Source organism: Oncorhynchus clarkii, chromosome 32 (genome assembly GCF_045791955.1).
Source record: "Oncorhynchus clarkii lewisi isolate Uvic-CL-2024 chromosome 32, UVic_Ocla_1.0, whole genome shotgun sequence".
Lineage (NCBI taxonomy): Eukaryota > Metazoa > Chordata > Actinopteri > Salmoniformes > Salmonidae > Oncorhynchus > Oncorhynchus clarkii.
Genome location: NC_092178.1, coordinates 15,727,907 through 15,750,513, shown reverse-complemented (window position 1 = coordinate 15,750,513; position 22,607 = coordinate 15,727,907). Strand labels below are relative to the sequence as shown.

Sequence of the window (22,607 nt, the reverse complement as noted above, 5' to 3'; positions counted from 1 at the left end):
AGTCAATAATACAATAGAAACATCTGTATACAGTGTGTGCAAATGAAGTAAGGAGGTAAGGCAATAAATAGACCATAGTGACGAAGTAATTACAATTTAGCAAATTAACACTGGAGTGATAGATGTGCAGATGAGGATGTGCAAGTAGAAATACTGGTGTGCAAAAGTACAGAAAAAAGCAAAAACAAATATAGGATGAGGTAGGTAGTTGGTTGGGTGGGCTATTTACAGATGGGCTGTGTACAGCTGCAGCGATCGGTAAGCTGCTCTGACAGCCGATGCTTAAAGTTAGTGAGGGAGATATGTCTCCAACATCAGTGATTTTTACAATTCGTTCCAGTCATTGGCAGCAGAGAACTGGAAGGAAAGGCGGCCAAAGAGGTGTTGGCTTTGGGGATGACCAGTGAAATATACCTGCTGGAGCACGTGCTACGGGTGGGTGTTGCTATGGTGACCAGTGAGCTGAGATAAGGCAGAGCTTTACCTAGCAAAGACTTATAGATGACCTGGAGCCAGATGGTTTGGCGACGAATATGTAGCGAGGACCAGCCAACGAGAGCATACAGGTCGCAGTGGTGTGTAGTATGTGGGGCTTTGGTGACAAAACGGATGGCACTGTAATAGACTGCATCCAATTTGCTGAGTAGAGTGTTGGAGGCTATTTTGTAAATGACATCGCCGATAGTCAGTTTTACGAGGGTATGTTTGGCAGCTTGAGTGACGGAGGCTTTGTTGTGAACTAGGAAGCCGATTATAGATTACTTTTCAGATTGGAGATGCTTAATAAGACATGAATGAAGTCCGTCATTGTAAATAAGAATTTGTTCTTAACTGACTTGCCTAGTTAAATAAAGGTTAAATAAATAAAATAAATGCTCGAAAAAGACAATAATGAAATGGTGAAAAGACACAGGTAGAAATGGTATTGTTCTGATTGCTTGTTCTCTCTATCTCTCTCTCCCCCTTTCTTTCTCTCTTTCCCTCTCCGTCTCTCCCTTTCTTTCTCTCTCTCCATCTCTGTCTCCCTCTCTCTCTATCCGTCTATCAACATGGAACTCCTTGGCTCTGTAGGGTAGGGTGTGAGAGAACAGCTGGTACAGCTGTAGCCCAGAGTCTGTGCCCATGTGCGTGTGCCAGTGCCCGATGTGCACATTCCAACCTGGACGGCTGCATGCCATTGTCACGTTATTGTGTTAGCGCTGAAAGCCCCATCCCCCTCCCTCTCCCCCCTCCACTCCCCTATAATCAGATCCTGCTATTGAGTCCCTGCGAATCACACAGACTGCCTGTTACAGCCTCAATCACACAAACAAATAAACATACATAGTGGAAAATGACACCTTTTCTAGTCCACAAATTAAAAGGAGGAAGTTCTGTCATGTTTTAGTTCAGCTGAAAATATCTCAGGAAAAAGTATATTGAAGTGAAGCCCTAATTCATCATTGAACAACATGCACAGTGGTTCAAAGCATATTGTAAAGTCACCCCTTGAGTGAAATACAACTGATTGGCTGTGTTGCTGTCCGTTTCCAGGTTTGTGATTGGTCGAGAGCGTCCGGGTCAGGTGAGCGAGGTGGCTGCTCTGATCCAACAGACTCTGGAGCAGGAGAGGAGACAGAGAGAGTTGCTGGAGCAGCAGTATGCCCAGTATGACGCTGATGACGATGAGGTGGGTAGTCTACTGCCCCGCTGTCTCACCCTCCTACTGATACACCTATAAGTGTGGCCAATCAAATCCTATACAGTTTTATTAACTCATTCATAGGAGCTAGTAACCTACAACAACGTCTAACTTACCGACCCACTAGTACTCTCCTCTACTTATCAGGTATTCACAAAGCATCTCAGAGTGCCTTTTCAATGATAATGAATATACAGTATATGGACAGGGGGGACCTGATCCTAGATCAGCCAGTAGCGGTGCATGGGTAAAATTACTGGGGAAGCCAAGCCAGAAAAAAAAGCCATATTGCAACCAATATGTTGTGATAATTGCGTTGTTTGCTCTATAACCTGTTAGTTCTTATGCCTTGTGACCATAATATATAGGCCAAAGGTTGAGAAAATAAGAAGAATAAAGTCAGCCACACCTTTGTTTCATCACAAAACCGGAGAGCAACATCTGTTCGGTGAAGTCCACAAAGCATTTAGCATGTAACAAGCAGTTACATTACCTACAGCGTGGTCAAGCAAGTTAACATTATTGATTTAGAACCACAGAGAGTCACAAGGAAAACAGTAGCTGCCTCCACTATTCCAGCACCATTTCAACTTCTAATCACCTCTGCTTAGTCTAATACAGTGACAACTAAAAGATTCCAAAAACGATTTAGTCCAATCAGTAGCTAAATATCATGTGGCTGGCCATAGTTCAGATTTCTCTGTGTGTGTGTGTGTGTGTGTGTGTGTGTGTGTGTGTGTGTGTGTGTGTGTGTGTGTGTGTGTGTGTGTGTGTGTGTGTGTGTGTGTGTGTGTGTGTGTGTGTGTGTGTGTGTGCGTAAGTATAAAAAAAACATGTTGACTCACCTTTCTTGTAGAGAAATACCATCCTCCTCTCTTTCATATTGCTGAAACGGTCTATGACTCGTTTTTGTTGTGTTATTTTATTTATTTATTGTGTGAATTTTACCCCATTTTCTCCCCAATTTCGTGGTATCCAATTGTTGTAGTAGCTACTATCTTGTCTCATCGCTACAACTCCCGTACGGGCTCGGGAGAGACGAAGGTTGAAAGTCATGCGTCCTCCGACGAACCCAACCAAGCCGCACTGCTTCTTAACACAGCGCGCATCCAACCCGGAAGCCAGCCGCACCAATGTGTCGGAGGAAACACCGTGCACCTGGCAAGCTTGGTTAGCGCGCACTGCGCCCAGCCCGCCACAGGAGTCGCTGGTTCGCGATGAGACAAGGATTTCCCTACCGGCCAAACCCTCCCTAACCCGGACAACGCTAGGCCAATTGTGCGTCGCCCCACGGACCTCCCGGTCGCGGCCGGTTACGACAGAGCCTGGGCGCGAACCCAGAGTCTCTGGTGGCGCAGCTGGCGAAACGAAAGATATGTTTTTGTATGTTTTTGTATTTTATTGGTACATTTTTGGGGGAAGCCTGGCTTCCCTTGGCATCCATGAGTACACGCCACTGAGATCAACACTCCTACTCTGAGAAGCTTTATACATACGGCCCAGATATGTTTCACCATACTAACGACAGACCTGTGTGGTCACACTGCACTCCAATCTTCTACAACAGGTCAATCTTGGTCATGAGTTGTGGTTGTGGTAGTCATTATGTCATGTCAAATCAGGCGTTGCTAAACATAGTTCAAGAATAATGTGGCTGTTCACTTAAAAAAAGCCTCTAGGGCTGTTTTCCTGTGTTTGAGGGACTGCCAACATGTTTTCCTGCCTGTGTTTGTTCTAGCACACACTAAAGCCCATTACCATACACTCATCATTAGTGGGTCAGGAGGCTGGAGGACAATAAAGCCACCATTTCCATAATGGTAGCGCGTTGCCATGGCTGCGAGGCTGAGGGTCTATATTTAAGCCCCATTTAGAGGCGGAGGTTAATCACCATGTATCTAAGTGGAGTGATGCACATCCTATAGGTTTAGGTCTGGTGATATATGTATGAAATATGTATGGTAATATACTGTATATGTCTGATATATGTATGGTAATATACTGTATATGTCTGATATATGTATGGTAATATACTGTATATATCTGATATGTATGGTAATATACTGTATATATCTGATATATGTATGGTAATATACTGTATATATCTGATATATGTATGGTAATATACTGTATATGTCTGATATGTATGGTAATATACTGTATATATCTGATATATGTATGGTAATATACTGTATATGTCTGATATATGTATGGTAATATACTGTATATGTCTGATATATGTATGTACATACTGTATATATCTGATATATGTATGGTAATATACTGTATATGTCTGATATATGTATGGTAATATACTGTATATGTCTGATATATGTATGTAACCCCGCCATCCAGCACATCATGATTAGATAGATAGAAAATCAGAGAGGAATTTAGAATGGCAGTGTTGTGAAGTAGTATCACGTTTCAGGTGAGACCCAGGTGCAGATAACATTGAATTAACAACAGTTTATTAATCCAACAGGGGCAGACAAAAGACAAGTCAAGGCAGACAGAGGTCAGTAATCCTGATAGGTGATGCAAAGGTACAGGACGGCAGGCAGGGTCAGGGTCAGGGTCAGGGTAGGCAGAGGTCAGTAATACTGATAGGTGGGGCAAAGGTACAGGACGGCAGGCAGGGTCAGGGTCAGGGTCAGGGTAGGCAGAGGTCAGTAATCCAGATAGGTGGGGCAAAGGTACAGGACGGCAGGCAGGCTCAGGGTCAGGGTCAGGGTCGGCAGAGGTCAGTAATACTGATAGGTGGGGCAAAGGTACAGGACGGCAGGCAGGGTCAGGGTCAGGGTCAGGGCAGACAGAGGTCAGTAATACTGATAGGTGGGGCAAAGGTACAGGACGGCAGGCAGGGTCAGGGTCAGGGTAGGCAGAGGTCAGTAATACAGATAGGTGGGGCAAAGGTACAGGACGGCAGGCAGGGTCAGGGTCAGGGTCAGGGTAGGCAGAGGTCAGTAATCCAGATAGGTGGGGCAAAGGTACAGGACGGCAGGCAGGCTCAGGGTCAGGGTCAGGGTAGGCAGAGGTCAGTAATACTGATAGGTGGGGCAAAGGTACAGGACGGCAGGCAGGCTCAGGGTCAGGGTCAGGGTAGGCAGAGGTCAGTAATCCAGATAGGTGGGGCAAAGGTACAGGACGGCAGGCAGGCTCAGGGTCAGGGTAGGCAGAGGTCAGTAATCCAGATAGGTGGGGCAAAGGTACAGGACGGCAGGCAGGCTCAGGGTCAGGGTCAGGGTAGGCAGAGGTCAGTAATCCAGATAGGTGGGGCAAAGGTACAGGACGGCAGGCAGGCTCAGGGTCAGGGTAGGCAGAGGTCAGTAATCCAGATAGGTGGGGCAAAGGTACAGGACGGCAGGTAAAAACCGGGAAACTAGAAAACAGGAACAATCGCGTGACATGAACAGAGGGAAAACAAAACGAACTGGCAACAGACAAACAGAACACAGGTATAAATACACAGGGGATAATGGGGAATATGGGCGACACCTGGAGGGGCATGGAGACAATCACAAAGACAGGTGAAAAAGATCAGGGTGTGACAAGTAGGTTCTTGGTGTGTGTGTGTGTGTCAGACCTGGGATAGCTATAGTTTTAACTATGCTTTGTGTAAAGCATGGGTTGGAACAAAAACATTTCCCAATCGTTTCGTTCTGAATAGAACCAGTATGTTCTGTTCCACTGTTCCGAGCAGCAAAATAAAGTTATGGTTCCAACAAAGAAATGGTTATTTTATTTTTAAACCTCTGAAATCGATATCATACTCAATGGGTGACATGTCTGGTATGTATGCAGGCCATGGAAGAACTGGGACATTTTCAGCTTCCAGGAATTGTGTACAGATCCTTGCGATCCATGCTGAAACATGAGGTGATGGCGGCAGATGAATGGCACGACAATGGACCTCAGGATCTTGTCACTGTATCTCTGTGCATTTATACTGCCTTAGATAAAAATTAAATTATGTTCGTTGTCTATAGCTCATGCCTGCCCTTACCATAACCCCACCCCCACGGGGCATCCTGTTCACAACGTTGACATCAGCAAACCGCTCAGCCGCACAACACAGGACTGCGGTTGTGATGCCAGTTGGACGTACTGCCTAATTCTCTAAAATGACATTACAGAGCCTTATGAGAAATTAACATTAAATTCTCTGGCAACAGCTCTGGTGGACCTTCCTGCAGTCAGCATGCCAATTGCATGCTCCTTCAAAACTTGAGACTGTAAGGATCGATGCTGGAGATGAGAAGCAAGTACAGTGAGTGAACATTTACTGGAAAACGGACATCAAACCAAAACAAGAACATTGTCTGGACAGGGGGAACAAATTGACATAAGGACAATAATGCTGACACAGGGCACCAACTGAGGAACATACAGATATAGAAGGGCAATCAACAAAGTAATGGATATTGCGCAGCTGCGCGTAATGATGGTGACAGGTGTGCATAATGAAGGGCAGCCTGGCGCCCTCGAGCGCCAGAGAGGGGGAACGGGAGCAGACATGACAGCAACCCCATCTAGGGGCGCCACCCAGCTTCCCACCTGGGCGAGCCTGACAGGCCGGCCAAGGCATGGGAGCTGGACAGCTGGCTGAGGTAGAAGCCCGACTAGCCGGCAGAGGCATGGGAGCCTGACTAGCCGGCAGAGGCGTGGGAGCCCGACGAGCCGGCTGAGGCGTGGGAGCCCGACGAGCCGGCTGAGGCATGGGAGCCCGACGAGCCGGCTGAGGAGTGGGAGCCCGACGAGCCGGCTGAGGCGTGGGAGCCCGACGAGCCGGCTGAGGCGTGGGAGCCCGACGAGCCGGCTGAGGCGTAGAAGCCCGACTAGCCGGCTGAGGCGTGGGAGTCCGACGAGCCGGCTGAGGCGTGGGAGCCCGACGAGCCGGCTGAGGCGTAGAAGCCCGACTAGCCGGCAGAGGCGTGGGAGCCCGACGAGCCGGCTGAGGCGTGGGAGCCCGGCGAGCCGGCTGAGGCGTGGGAGCCTAAAGATCCCACTGAGGCGTGAAAGCCTGACGATCCCGCTGAGGCGTGGGAGCCTGACGATACGGCTGAGGCGTGAAAGAATGACGAACCGGCTGAGGCGTGGGAGCCTGACGATCCGGCTGAGGCGTGGGAGCCTGACGATCCGGCTGAGGCGTGGGAGCCTGACGATCCGGCTGAGGCGTGGAAGCCTGACGAACCGGCTGAGGCGTGGGAGCCTGACGATCCGGCTGAGGCGTGGAAGCCTGATGGGCCGGGTGAAGGATGACGTGGGGTGGGCATCTGCCGAGCCAACCGGGGCAAGAAGACCTCTCAAGCCAGCTAAGGTGTGGAAGCCGACGGGCTAGCTGAGGCACCCCTGGTTCCATCGACGACGGCACCCAGACCCGACATCACCAACCAAAACAAAAAACAAAAACTCCCTGATGCTTCCTTTAGTGGTGTCAGCATTCTATAAGGCTCGACCCTGAAGACCAGAAGCAAGTACAGGGAGTGAACATTAATGGAAAACAGCCATCAAACCAAAACAAGAGCAGTGTCTGGACAGGGGGAACAAAACAACATAAGGACAATAATGCTGACACGGGGAACCAACTGAGGAACAGACAGATAGATAGAAGGGCAATCAACAAAGTAATGGAGTCCAGGTAAGTCCAATATTGGGCAGATGCATGTAATGAAGGTGACAGGTGTGCGTAATGAAGGGCAGCCTGGTGCCCTCGAGCGCCAGAGAGGGGGAGTGGAAGCAGGCGTGACAGAGCCTTTTATTTTCCTCAGCATGAGGTGCACATATGTAATGATCATGCTGTTTAATCAGCTTCTTGATATGCCACACCTGTCAGGTGGATGCATCTGGGATTTTTTATTTCAGCTCATGAAACATGGGACCAACACTTTATATGTTGCGTTTATATTTTTGTTCAGGATATTCTTCAAGGAGAACAAATAATTACTTTTGAAGGTGGCTACAACTATTTGAATACAGATCCCCAAAAACTATTTGAATGTTGCTATTGTAATAAATCACAAAGTTACTACAACTTGATGTTGTCACGGCCACCGTAGGGAGGAGACCAAGGCGCAGCTTGGTATGCTTACATTCTCTTTATTATAAGAATGAACACTGAACAAACTAACATAAAAACAACAAACCGAACTGTGACGCTATATAAACAAGTGCTGACAGGCAACTACACATAGACAAGAACCCACCAAACCAAAAGGGAGAGAGAGGACCCCCCCCCCCCCCCGCCCCCCCACCACCACATGGAAAACACACAGGGTTAAATCTCTGACTGGTCAGCCCTGAGTAAGTCAGCTAGGCTTTAGATGTCTGTCCAGATCGTCAGCCATGTAAACACACACACACTATAAATGCACTATAGCAGATGGAGTTGATGGAGCCAGATGTGTTGAGAGCAGCAGGAGAGAAATATTCTGCTGTACCATGACAAAGCAAGCACCAGATGTTTCTAATAATGTGTGTCTATGTTTGTTTGCTCGCCATCTCTGTAAGCTCCAGCACCAGTGTCTCTGAGGTGTCAATCACCCAGTGTGATTCTGGCAGGAGGACCAGAGAGAGGATGCCCGGATGGGTCATTCGATCCTGGGTAGAGCAGGCCCTGGGTCTGCTTGGCTCTCCCTGCCTGGCTCTCTGCAACCAGATCTGAGGCTGTTGCAGGCTGCAGCAGAGCGGAACTCCTCTTTATAAGCATGTCTGTCTGGATCACTTTAGTGAGGCTGCCAGGCTGTAGGGAAGAGAAGCACATAGAGTATCCTGCTGTGGCTGTGTTCTAGACCACTCATACTGCACAATCATCCCTCTTCCTAACTTACCCCCCTGTAACCCTAGCTCTGACCCTCTCCTCATCCCCCATCCCCCATCCCTCAGCTTTACCTACACCCCCCTAACCCTAACTCTGACCCTCTCCTCATCCCCCATCCCTCAATCATCCCCCTTCCTCACCTTACCTCATCCCCCAGCTTTACCTACACCTCCTTAACCCTGATCCTGACCCTCTCCTCAACCCCCATCCCTCAATCATCCCTCTTCCTCACCTTATCCCCCAGCTTTACCTACCCCCCCAACCTTGACTCTCTCCTCAACTCCCCATCCCTCAATCATCCCTGTCCCTCTCACTTTGACAGGACCCCTGTCATCCTGTACCCAGACCGGACAACTGGTCTCTCGCTCACTCTCGCTAAGTCTATTTCGCTCTCTCTCCTTTCCTCATAATAACACAGCCACCTCTCTAATTAGTTATGGAAAAACATCAGTTATGAACTTAACCATCCTCTCAGTGCTGTTGAGTTTTGGAGGCATTATTGTGAGCTTACAGAGCCTCTGCCTTCCCCCTCCATCCTGAGAAAGAGCGCTGAATTTACAACCTTGGCTGAGAGAAAGCTTACACTGGTGTACTTGTTGTCCTCACTGTAAAAAATATTAATCGTTTTCATTATCAAATGCAACATTGGAGTGGCAGGCAGCGCTTCTTAAAATAGGAAGGGATAACTCAATGAAAGTTAGACCAAGTCAGAACAACGAAAGAGAAGAGGAAAACAGGAAACGAGCTTTAGATACATAACACTGTGTTCCCAGTGACATGTACGACTAGTTATGGAATGTGTTCTCATTTCTCATGTTGTGTGTGTGTGTGTCCTCAGACTGGGGAGTACGCCACTGATGAGGAGGAGGAGGCGGGGCCGGCCGCAGACGGTGGGGGGGATGAGGAGGGTGACGGGGAGAAGAGCATCGAGGTGTTCGATTTGCCAGAAACAGATGACATCATTTCCCCCTCAGAGTTGGACGCTACCAAACTCTACCAGACATTCAGAGAGGTCACTCAAACACCCCTTTCATTTGTCTATTGTATTTATTTGATTATATTCTTCTGTCTATTTCATTAGTCTAAGTATTCCAGCACACTAAAATCACTAATACTGTGGCCCGGAACTTTGTTCAACAACTCTTTCTCCTTCCTGATTGCAACAAAGTCAAAGAGTAACAAATGACTGAAATGTAGTTTTTGGCCGTTACTTTCTTCTAGAGCCCATTTTCCTTTTTAAAGGACCCAACCTGCTAGTAATATTGATTGAAACGCCTTACTAGCACTGCTGGCACCAGAACATTTTGTCCCTCACTCCACACTTGTGTGACACATTTAACAAATTGCCTGAGCTGCACTGCGGTGTTCTGGATATTGAGTGAGAAATCATGTAATCTCTACTGTCCCAAGACCTCTACTCTCTCTCACTGGGACTCTCTCTCTCTTTCACTTTCCTCAACTGCCTCTCTTTCTTCAATTCTCTCTTAGCAGATATGTCGTTCCTATATCCCTTTCACTTTCTGTCAATCACTCCACGTTTATCTCTCTGCCTACTGACTCTCCCTCTATTTTGGACCTTTCTCTCTCTCCCTCTCTACTTTGTACCTTTCTCTCTCTCCCTCTCTATTTTGGACCTTTCTTTCTCTCCCTCTCTATTTTGTACCTTTCTCTCTCTCCCTCTCTACTTTGTACCTTTCTCTCTCTCCCTCTCTATTTTGGACCTTTCTTTCTCTCCCTCTCTATTTTGTACCTTTCTCTCTCTCCCTTTCTACTTTGTACCTTTCTCTCTCTCCCTCTCTATTTTGGACCTTTCTCTCTCTCCCTCTCTACTTTGTACCTTTCTCTCTCTCCCTCTCTATTTTGGACCTTTCTCTCTCTCCCTCTCTACTTTGTACCTTTCTTTCTCTCCCTCTCTACTTTGGACCTTTCTCTCTCTCCCTCTCTACTTTGTACCTTTCTCTCTCCCTCTCTACTTTGTACCTTTCTCTCTCTCCCTCTACTTTGTACCTTTCTCTCTCTCCCTCTCTACTTTGGACCTTTCTCTCTCTCCCTCTCTACTTTGTACCTTTCTCTCTCTCCCTCTCTACTTTGTACCTTTCTCTCTCCCTCTCTACTTTGGACCTTTCTCTCTCTCCCTCTCTACATTGGACCTTTCTCTCTCTCCCTCTCTACTTTGGACCTTTCTCTCTCTCCTTCTTGGTCTCCTGTTCTGTGAGTCTCTCCCTGTCAGTGGTAGAGAGTGCTGTCATGCATGGGCTGGGCTGTGTGGCTCTTCTCAGTGGTTGTGTGTGCACGAGGCTAGCCCAGAACAGAGGCTGCGCGGCCAATTGTTTGATCATCAGATCGACCTCTTCCCTTTCTACTCCCTCAGCTGCAGATCAAGCACACTGTCACCGAGGCAGAGATACAGAAGCTCAAAAACAAGGTAAGAAATGTGCCCTGCTGTCATCTCTAAGATGAATGGTATAAAAGGCAAATTAAGTGCAATATACGCATGAGAAATAGACATATGTTTGGAAAAAGGACGTCATTGGACAGTGCAGGGTATAATAGTTTCTATTTTAAGGTAGTAATGAATAGTTAAGGCAATTGCATGTATATTTGATCAGTTTAGCTTCACTGCAGAGTTGCCTCTTGCAGTTTCATGTCAAAGGTGTCTGGGCAGTGAGATAGCCAGTGGTTAAGTGAGAGTGACATGCAAGCAGGCACAGCTTTCTAACAGTTTCTTCTTCATCCTCCCTCTGCATCCTCACGAGGACAGCTTAGCTCAAACTGCAGGAAATGATTTAGAGATATTAACTGAATTCAATGAGTGGATTTAGTGAAATTGAAAGATAAGCTTGTTGGTGTAATACTCTGAGCATGAGCTGCTCTGGTGGTCCTTGGGAGAGGGTTGCCCTGAGGAGTAGAAGGATTTAATACAATAACAATGTTTAGAAGGAGGTCACACCAATAAACTAAGCTCAACGAAGGGCTTGTCAGGACATGGTCTGTTAGTTTCTCTCCGTTGTGAAGTCTGGATTAGCCTTAAGTCAAGTATATTATGGTGCTATGTGTTTTATGTTATGTGTTACAGTCTCTTTTTTAGTGTTGACTATCATACTGTACCTGAGTTTCCATGGCAAAAAGACAAACACAAAGCAGACTCAAGTCTTTGTTTCTTTAAAACCTACTTTTGTCAAATATTGTGTGCTACAGCTTGAAAAATTAACAAACGTTTCTTCCAACATTAGGACTATTTCCAAAGAAATGTTGTCATCTTCGTGTTTTATTTGCTTCGTTGCTTCCTCGTATCAAAGTACTGGTATCGTGACAACACGTAATACCATAGTGTGTCTAGTCAGTCAGCTGGCCTGTACATTACAGTATTTGGAAATCTGTCAATACTGTATTTGTGTTCCACTGTTTGTTTTTAATGATGTACCTAGTGGTGGGTGTAGGCCGTGTTGGTGTGTGAGTGTAATACCATGCTTATCTGTGCTTGTCTATCCCAGCTTGCTGTGGTGGAGAGGGAGAAGGCGCGCTGGGAGAAGGAGAAGAGCCAGCTGAAGGCCAGCATGGAGGAGAACAAGGAGAGGATGCTGAAGCTGGAGAGTTACTGGATCGAGGCCCAGACCCTGTGCCACACGGTCAACGAGCACCTGAAGGAGGCCCAGTGCCAGTACACCACCCTAGAGAAGAAGTACAACAAGGCCAAAAAACTCATCAAAGACTTCCAGCAGAAGTGAGTCAAAGTCTGGTACTAAACTGGTCTTAATTAGACAATACACTGGTTCAATATATTCTAACATTCTTAGCCTTAGTAAGGCTGTTATGTTACGAACCCAGGTTCTATCCCCTATTCGGGAGTTACTCATCCCCAGATCTGTTGCTCTGGTCTAGTCAGTACCTAGCCACACACTCCAGACGTGTTGCTCTGGTCTAGTCAGTACCTAGCCACACACTCCAGACGTGTTGCTCTGGTCTAGTCAGTACCTAGCCACACACTCCAGACGTGTTGCTCTGGTCTAGTCTGTACCTAGCCACACACTCCAGACGTGTTGCTCTGGTCTAGTCAGTACCTAGCCACACACTCCAGACGTGTTGCTCTGGTCTAGTCAGTACCTAGCCACACACTCCAGACGTGTTGCTCTGGTCTATTCAGTACCTAGCCACACACTCCAGACGTGTTGCTCTGGTCTAGTCAGTACCTAGCCACACACTCCAGACATGTTGCTCTGGTCTAGTCAGTACCTAGCCACACACTCCAGACGTGTTGCTCTGGTCTATTCAGTACCTAGCCACACACTCCCGACGTGTTGCTCTGGTCTATTCAGTACCTAGCCACACACTCCAGACGTGTTGCTCTGGTCTATTCAGTACCTAGCCACACACTCCAAACGTGTTGCTCTGGTCTAGTCAGTACCTAGCCACACACTCCAGATGTGTTGCTCTGGTCTAGTCAGTACCTAGCCACACACTCCAGACGTGTTGCTCTGGTCTAGTCAGTACCTAGCCACACACTCCAGACGTGTTGCTCTGGTCTAGTCAGTACCTAGCCACACACTCCAGACGTGTTGCTCTGGTCTAGTCTGTACCTAGCCACACACTCCAGACGTGTTGCTCTGGTCTATTCAGTACCTAACCACACATTTCAGATCTGTTGCTCTGGTCTAGTAACTAGCCACTCAGATGGGCCACCAACACACCCTTCTAACCTCACCCCTGTTAGAGGGCCACCAACATACCCTTCTAACCCCACCCCTGTCAGAGGGCCACCAACACACCCTTCTAACCCCACCCCTGTCAGAGGGCCACCAACACACCCTTCTAACCCCACCCCTGTCAGAGGGCCACCAACACACCCTTCTAACCCCACCCCTGTCAGAGGGCCACCAACACACCCTTCTAACCCCACCCCTGTCAGAGGGCCACCAACACACCCTTCTAACCCCACCCCTGTCAGAGGGCAACCAACACACCCTTCTAACCCCACCCCTGTCAGAGGGCCACCAACACACCCTTCTAACCCCACCCCTGTCAGAGGGCCACCAACACACCCTTCTAACCCCACCCCTGTCAGAGGGCCACCAACACACCCTTCTAACCCCACCCCTGTCAGAGGGCCACCAACACACCCTTCTAACCCCACCCCTGTCAGAGGGCCACCAACATGCCCTTCTAACCCCACCCCTGTCAGAGGGCCACCAACACACCCTTCTAACCCCACCCCTGTCAGAAGGCCACCAACACACCCTTCTAACCCCACCCCTGTCAGAGGGCCACCAACACACCCTTCTAACCCCACCCCTGTCAGAAGGCCACCAACACACCCTTCTAACCGCACCCCTGTCAGAGGGCCTCCAACACACCCTTCTAACCCCACTCCTGTCAGAGGGCCACCAACATACCCTTCTAACCCCACCCCTGTCAGAGGGCCACCAACACACCCTTCTAACCCCACCCCTGTCAGAGGGCCACCAACACACCCTTCTAACTCCACCCCTGTCAGAGGGCCACCAACACACCCTTCTAACCCCACCCCTGTCAGAGGGCCACCAACACACCCTTCTAACCCCACCCCTGTCAGAGGGCCACCAACACACCCTTCTAACCCCACCCCTGTCAGAGGGCCACCAACACACCCTTCTAACCCCACCCCTGTCAGAGGGCCACCAACATACCCTTCTAACCCCACCCCTGTCAGAGGGCCACCAACACACCCTTCTAACCCCACCCCTGTCAGAGGGCCACCAACATACCCTTCTAACCCCACCCCTGTCAGAGGGCCACCAACACACCCTTCTAACCCCACCCCTGTCAGAAGGCCACCAACACACCCTTCTAACCCCACCCCTGTCAGAGGGCCACCAACACACCCTTCTAACCCCACCCCTGTCAGAAGGCCACCAACACACCCTTCTAACCCCACCCCTGTCAGAGGGCCTCCAACACACCCTTCTAACCCCACCCCTGTCAGAGGGCTACCAACACACCCTTCTAACCCCACCCCTGTCAGAGGGCCACCAACACACCCTTCTAACCCCACCCCTGTCAGAGGGCCACAAACACACCCTTCTAACCCCACCCCTGTCAGAGGGCCACCAACACACCCTTCTAACCCCACCCCTGTCAGAGGGCCACCAACACACCTTTCTAACCCCACCCCTGTCAGAGGGCCACCAACACACCCTTCTAACCCCAGCCCTCTGTTACTTCCAGAGAGGTGGAGTTTGTCCAGAAGGAGGAAGCAGAGAGGAAGAGGCTGGAGGATACAGAGAAGGCCCACCTGGAGGAGATCCAGAGACTGCAAGTCAGGGTAACTATACTTTCTCTGTATATTCCCTCTCCCATTTTCTCAATGCTGCTGATTACACCCATTCCTTTTTAGGTGAGCATTCAGCACATACTTGCCACAGTACATGGCTTTGATGTACATGTATACGCTTACAATGCTGACTGTGTACAGTGCAAAGCTGTCTAAGTACAAGATAAATGCCTTATGTAATTACCCCAGTTCAACATTAGTCCACTGCCTCGATTAGACATTTCCCCTGCTGGTACATGATGTTGCCAGTGGAGGGAGCCACTGGACAGCCACACTGCATTGGTCGCTAAGCCTGAAACTCATTTGAAACGGTTTCTACGCAGATTGCAGCCCTGGAGTCTGAGCTGATGCAACTGATGAAACAAAATGGCATCCAGATGAACAACAACAACAACAGCGCCCAACAGCAGAGTCCTGGGATGGCCGGCCCTGCAAGAGGTGAGTCTCAGGGAGATGGAGAGATCCAGAAATACAGTGGTCATATTCTAGTCTAGCTCCCTCCCTAGGCAGTAATACCCACAATGTGGAAATAGAATACACATTACGGGTTATGCTCAAATGATTGACCCTGAATCTTCCATCCATTCTAATTGTACATTTTTTGTCATTTAGCAGACGTTCTTATCCAGAGCAACTTACAGGAGCAATTAGGGTTAAGTACCTTGCTCAAGGGCACATTGACAGACTTGTCATCTAGTCGGCTTGGGGATTCGATCCAGCAACCTTTCAGTTACTGGCCCAATGCTCTTAACCGCTCATCCCCCACTTCTCACTTCTCTTCCCTATGGGCCCTGGTCAAAAGTAGTGCACTATATATGGATAGGGTACCATTTGGGATGAACCTACTCTGTAGATGATGCATTGTTTAAGCTTGTACTGTGAGAAAGATTCAGTACACTGTTTCCATAACGCGCCAGTTTGTAGTCCTAAAACCCGGAAACAAGTTACCTCTGGTTCGTTCAGCCATCCCTATAGGGAAATGAATGAGGAAATAATGGGGTTCTGGGATAAACGCTGAAAATAAGGTCAGAGTTTAACACATGCTTAGGAGATTTGAATTATTTTGTTCTGTGAGATAATATCAGTCAGTTAACATTAACTTTAAAGAGTCATTAAGCCTGTGATTTTATGACCTTTTTATTATTACTCAAATTCTTCAAAATTCACAAAGTGACATTAGCTGATGAAGGTTATCTCATAGAACAAAACATATAAGATCTCCTAAGCCTGTGTTCCCCACAGACCTTATTTTCGCCGTTTATCCAAAACGCCATTCATTTTCCTCATAGGCTTTGTCCAATGAACCATGGTGGAGTTAGTGCCGACAAAGACGCCATTACTATTTCTCTCTATTGCCAATGAAACAAGGACAGCTTATCCCCCCATCACCGTATCCCTGTCTTAGCTATAAGTCTCTATCAGGGTAATGGAGGCTGTAGAGAGAAATGACACATCCTTAGGAGGGGTTGATGTGTCAGTGTCACTCAAACCCTGAGATACACCCTACATCTGTCCTATCAGCTCCTTTCCTATTTCCTTTGCCCTCAAACTCTGCTGTTATTACCTTATTAGGGACATGGGGGGGGGCAAACAAGGACTATGTCCTTGTATTAATGCATACCGTCATCACTAGTAAGACTAACAGTACCCAGTGTCCTTACCGTCATCACTCCAAATGACATCCGATTGGCTCTGGTCAAAAGTAGTGCACTATGTAGGGATTCGGGAATAGGGTGTCATTTGGGAAGCGGCTTGTATTAATGCATACTGTCATCACTAGCTCTAAGACTAACAGTACCCAAAGGCTTGAGATGTGTCCTTGTATTAATGCATACTGTCATCACTAGCTCTAAGACTAACAGTACCCAAAGGCTTGAGATGTGTCCTTGTATTAATGCATACCGTCATCACTAGCTCTAAGACTAACAGTACCCAAAGGCTTGAGATGTGTCCTTGTATTAATGCATACCGTCATCACTAGCTCTAAGACTAACAGTACCCAAAGGCTTGAGACGTGTCCTTGTATTAATGCTTGTTTTGCTTGATGCTTCTCTTTTGCAAATCCCTCTTATTATTTTTTTCACCCACCGTGCATTACCTCTGAATGCACTTTGAACTTTGACCTTGTACTCCAATGCCACTTCAGTAAACAAACAAACAGTAAACCATTGCAAACTAAATCTGTCCTTCAGACGTAAACACATGGTTTGGGTCCCAAATAACACCCTTCTTCCTATTTAGTGCACTATGTAGGAACTAGGATTCCATTTGGGATCCATACTATCACTGGCCTTTTTTTCTGGGCTCCTCTGGCTTCTTCCAGTCCATTATAATGGATGCAGTGACCCTTGATCTGCCATCTCCGGGATCCATAAAAGACCTGATGAGGGGACAGTGGGCAGTCTCCGAATACTGATCCAGATCTGGAGAGACTGAATGAGGCAGTTGATTAAGCAATATCAGGGAGCGAGAGATAGGGAGGGAGGTAGAGCGAGGCGGAGGCAGGGGGAGAGAGGCGGAGGGAGGGAAAGAGAGAGCGGGACAGAGAGGGAGGGAGGAGAGCGAGAGGGAGGGGTGGGAGGGAAGGAAAGAGGGGTGGAGGGAGGGACCCTTCTGTTCTGTGAATAGTGGTGTGTGATTTGATTTGGATGTTTGTGTGTGTATTTACATACCGTTCATACAGTCCTGTAAATCCATCCATAGTGAAGTAAGTAGCCTTGGCTTGTGGGACGCAGAACGGCTCATAGGAAGGAGCAGGAGCCTATCTCATGTTTCTGTAGCGTGAGGCAGCTTGATGTACAAGGACATCCCCTAGACAGGACGCTAGTCTAAGGAGATTGGGGGTAAAGGCCTGCGATAGATCTACACATGTATGGTACCTAATGATTTCATCTATACAGTATGTTCATGTAATTCTATAGCAAGAGGACCTTTGTTAGCCTGGTCCCAGATCTGTTTGTACTATAATGTCAACTCCTTGTCATGCCAAAAATGATAGCACAAACCGATCTGAGATCAGTGTTGTGTTGTGTGTTTTTCCAGAGCTGAGTGAGGTGGTTCCCCACGCTGGAAGTAGACAGAGACTCTCCAGAGGACTACTACAGGACAGCATCAGCTCTACAGAGGGAGAGGTTAGAATGGACACACACACACGCACGCACACACAGCACCAGTTCTGTTGACTCACACCATTTTAATACATACAACAGACTTTAGTCTCATTGATGATATCATCAGTCTGCTATAATCACTACCAGATGTTGAATCAACATTACTCATTGAAAATGAATTGAGCTGTTTTCATACTTCTATGATTTATTGAAGTTAATCAGTGTGAGTGTGTGAGGTTAGTCCTGTCTGTCCTCTGCCCGTATATAATTAAGCAATAAGGCACGAGGAGGTGTGGTATATGGCCAATATACTACGGCTAAGGGCTGTTCTTGTGCCTGGATACAGCCGTTAGCCGTGGTATATATATATACACCACAAACCACTGAGGAGCTTTATTGCTATTATAAACTGGTTACCAACGTAATTAGAGCAGTAAAAATACATGTTTTGTTGGTCTGATATACCACGGCTGTCAGCCAATCAGCATTCAGGGTTCGGATCACCCAGTTTATAAAAAAGCCTTTATGTAATATATTCATTTCTGGCTACGAGTCTGTGCCCTGCGACACACCTATTTAATCCTGAGTGGTGTCAAAGCCTCTTCTCCTTCCTTACTGAGTTCATTTCTGGTAAAGGCTCTTTTGGAAAACACTCTTTCCCAGGTACTCAGCAATAATATTGAGCAGGGCTTCGCCCCAAATGCCACCCTGTTGACCAGGGCCCTTTTGACCGGGGCCCATAGGACTCTACACTATACAGGAAATAGGGTGCCATTTGGGACGCAGACTCCGACTACAGTATATAGGCTTAGAAAAGCAGGAAGACAGACAGTCACCAGCCACTATACAGAGGACAGACAGTCACCAGACACTATACAGAGGACAGACAGTTAGTTACCAGCCACTATACTGAAGATTGACAGTCATCAGCCACTATACTGAAGATTGACAGTCATCAGCCACTATACTGAAGACAGACAGTCACCAGCCACTATACAGAGGACAGACAGTCACCAGCCACTATACTGAAGATAGACAGTCACCAGCCACTATACAGAGGACAGACAGTCACCAGCCACTATACTGAAGACAGACAGTCACCAGCCACTATACAGAGGACAGACAGTCACCAGCCACTATACTGAAGATAGACAGTCACCAGCCACTATACAGAGGACAGACAGTTAGTTACCAGCCACTATACTGAAGATTGACAGTCATCAGCCACTATACTGAAGATTGACAGTCATCAGCCACTATACTGAAGATTGACAGTCATCAGCCACTATACTGAAGATTGACAGTCATCAGCCACTATATTGAAGACAGACAGTCACCAGACACTATACAGAGGATAGACAGTCACCAGCCACTATACTGAAGACAAACAGTCACCAGCCACTATACTGAAGATAGACAGTTACCAGCCACTATACTGAAGACAGACAGTCACCAGCCACTATACTGAAGACAGACAGTCACCAGCCACTATACTGAAGACAGACAGTCACCAGCCACTATACTGAAGACAGACAGTCACCAGCCACTATACTGAAGACAAACAGTCACCAGCCACTATACTGAAGATAGACAGTTACCAGCCACTATACTGAAGACAGACAGTCACCAGCCACTATACTGAAGACAGACAGTCACCAGCCACTATACTGAAGACAGACAGTCACCAGCCACTATACTGAAGATAGACAGTCACCAGCCACTATACTGAAGACAGACAGTCACCAGCCACTATACTGAAGACAGACAGTCACCAGCCACTATACTGAAGATAGACAGTCACCAGCCACTATACTGAAGACAGACAGTCTCCAGCCACTATACTGAAGACAGACAGTCACCAGCCACTATACTGAAGATAGACAGTAACCAGCCACTATACTGAAGACAAACAGTCACCAGCCACTATACTGAAGACAGACAGTCACCAGCCACTATACTGAAGACAGACAGTCACCAGCCACTATACTGAAGACAAACAGTCACCAGCCACTATACTGAAGAAAGACAGTCACCAGCCACTATACTGAAGACAAACAGTCACCAGCCACTATACAGTCCAGGCCAAAAGTTTTGAGAATGACACAAATATAAATTTTTACAAAGTCTGCTGCCTCAGTGTCTTTAGATATTTTTGTCAGATGTTACTATGGAATACTGAAGTATAATTACAAGCATTTCATAAGTGTCAAAGGCTTTTATTGACAATTACATGAAGTTGATGCAAAGAGTCAATATTTGCAGACCTCTGCAATCTGCCCTGGCATGCTGTCAATTAACTTCTGGGCCACCTCCTGACTGATGGCAGCCCATTCTTGCATAATCAATGCTTGGAGTTTGTTAGAATATGTGTGCTTTTGTTTGTCCACCCGCCTCTTGAGGATTGACCACAAGTTCTCAATGGGATTAAGGTCTGGGGAGTTTCCTGGCCATGGACCCAAAATATGGATGTTTTTTTCCCTGAGACACTTAGTTATCACGTTTGCTTTATGGCAAGGTGCTCCATCATGCTGGAAAAGGCATTGTTTGTCACCAAACTGTTCCTGGATGGTTGGGAGAAGTTGCTCTCGGAGGATATATTGGTACCATTCTTTATTCATGGCTGTGTTCTTAGGCAAAATTGTGAGTGAGCCCACTCCCTTGGCTGAGAAGCAACCCCACACATGAAGGGTCTCAGGATGCTTTACTGTTGGCATGACACAGGACTGATAGTAGCGCTCACCTTGTCTTCTCCGGACAAGCTTTTTTCCGGATGCCCCAAACAATCGGAAAGGGAATTCATCAGAGAAAATGACTTTACCCCAGTCCTCAGCAGTCCAATCCCTGTACCTTTTGCAGAATATCAGTCTGTCCCTGATGTTTTTCCTGGAGAGAAGTGGCTTCGTTGCTGCCCTTCTTGACACCAGGCCATCCTCCAAAAGTCTTCGCCTCACAGTGCGTGCAGATGCACTCACACCTGCCTGCTGCCATTCCTGAGCAAGCTGGTGGTGGATCCCGCAGCTGAATCAACTTTAGGAGACGGTCTTGGCGCTTGCTGGACTTTCTTGGGCTCCCTGAAGCCTTCTTCACAACAATTGAACCGCACTCCTTGAAGTTCTTGATGATCCGATAAATGGTTGATTTAGGTGCAATCTTACTGGCAGCAATAGTCTTGCCTGTGAAGCACTTTTCGTGCAAAGCAATGATGACGGCACGTGTTTCCTTGCAGGTAACCAAAGGAAGAACAATGATTCCAAGCACCACCCTCCTTTTGAAGCTTCTAGTCTGTTATTCAAACTCAATCAGCATGACAGAATAATCTCCAGTCTTGTCCTCGTCAACACTCACACCTGTGTTAACGAGAAAATCTTTGACATGATGTCAGCTGGTCCATTTGTGGCAGGGCTGAAATGCAGTGGAAATGTTTTTATGGGATTTGCATGAGGACTTTGCATGGGGACTTTGCAATTCATCTGATCACTCTTAATAACATTCTGGAGTATATGCAAATTGCCATCATACAAACTGAGGCAGCAGACGTGAAAATGTATATTTGTGTCATTCTCAAAACTTTTGGCCACGATTGTACAGAGGACAGACAGTCACCAGCCACTATACTGAAGACAGACAGTCACCAGCCACCAGACAGACAGTCTTCAGTATAGTCCTCAGATTTTTGATAGCATTGTTAAAGTAATTCTCTCTTTCTCTGTGTTCATCTTTCTGTCTTTCTTTCTATCTCTCCTTCTATCTTTCCCCTTCTTTATTGATCCCTCCCTCCCTCCTTACTTTGTTCCTCCTTCTCCTTTCCCCTCTCTCTGCGTCTCCTCTCTCTCTCTCTGCCTCCCTTTCTTCTCCCTCCCTCCCTCCCTCCCTCCCTCCCTCCCTCCCTCCCTCCCTCCCTCCCTCCCTCCCTCCCTCCCTCCCTCCTTACTTTGTCCCTCCTTCTCCTTTCCCCTCTCTCTGCGTCTCCTCTCTCTCTCTGCCTCCCTTTCTTCTCGCTCTGTCTCTCTGTCTCTCTCTCTCTCCAGGCATCAGAGGGCCCTGGCAATACTCGTTCATCCATGCGGAGTGCAGCCTCCAGTACTGTGGATGAATCCAGAGCCTCCAGGGCCCCTGGCAGTGCTGAGGGCTCCCCCAGACACACCCTCCTCCAGCAGGCAGCAGACAACAACGGTCAGTGTAGAACCACATCATAAACCATTATACTTAGTGTTACCCACATCAATAACTCATATTTGAGTATTTTGTTCATTAGGCCCGTGTTAATATAATCCCCCCAAAATGGTACATGCCTTAGGTCCAGTTTTCAAGATAGAGCGCTTTCAGTACAGAGCAAAAACTGTAATGATGATGAGGGCAGCATCTTACGAATATGAATGCAGAACATACATTGTCTTCAAAGATGACTTCAGAGAAAGTCACGTCCTTGATCACAATGTAGTGATGTTAATACTTGTTGCTGGAGGTTTGCATCTATTTCTTGAACCTTTCTGATGATGTGTGCAGGGTCTCAGTCTCCTGTGGTGTCCAGCCCCTCTCTCAGCCTGGACGAGAAGATCACCAGGAGCGGTCTGGACCCACTGACACGAAGCAAAGGGAAGGACCCCAGAAGCTCACCAGGAAACAGGTACTAACCACCTCTCTGCCACTGTGTTCCTCTGGCTACGGGGTGAAATTTCCCCTATGTAC

General features: G+C 47.6%; 1 protein-coding gene across 3 annotated transcripts in view; it reads left to right on the top strand.

Annotated features, from left to right (window-relative positions):
• LOC139392286 (neurabin-1-like) overlaps positions 1 to 22,607 on the top strand; it is a 94,285-nt gene that overhangs the window by 59,966 nt on the left and 11,712 nt on the right. For all 3 annotated transcript variants that reach the window (XM_071140158.1, XM_071140157.1, XM_071140156.1), the window contains exons 6-14: positions 1,534 to 1,669; positions 9,340 to 9,513; positions 10,873 to 10,926; positions 11,996 to 12,225; positions 14,703 to 14,799; positions 15,132 to 15,246; positions 17,851 to 17,939; positions 21,947 to 22,091; positions 22,425 to 22,545. In XM_071140158.1, the coding sequence (XP_070996259.1) occupies positions 1,534 to 1,669; positions 9,340 to 9,513; positions 10,873 to 10,926; positions 11,996 to 12,225; positions 14,703 to 14,799; positions 15,132 to 15,246; positions 17,851 to 17,939; positions 21,947 to 22,091; positions 22,425 to 22,545 (1,161 nt within the window). The remainder of the gene's footprint in view (positions 1 to 1,533; positions 1,670 to 9,339; positions 9,514 to 10,872; positions 10,927 to 11,995; positions 12,226 to 14,702; positions 14,800 to 15,131; positions 15,247 to 17,850; positions 17,940 to 21,946; positions 22,092 to 22,424; positions 22,546 to 22,607) is intronic.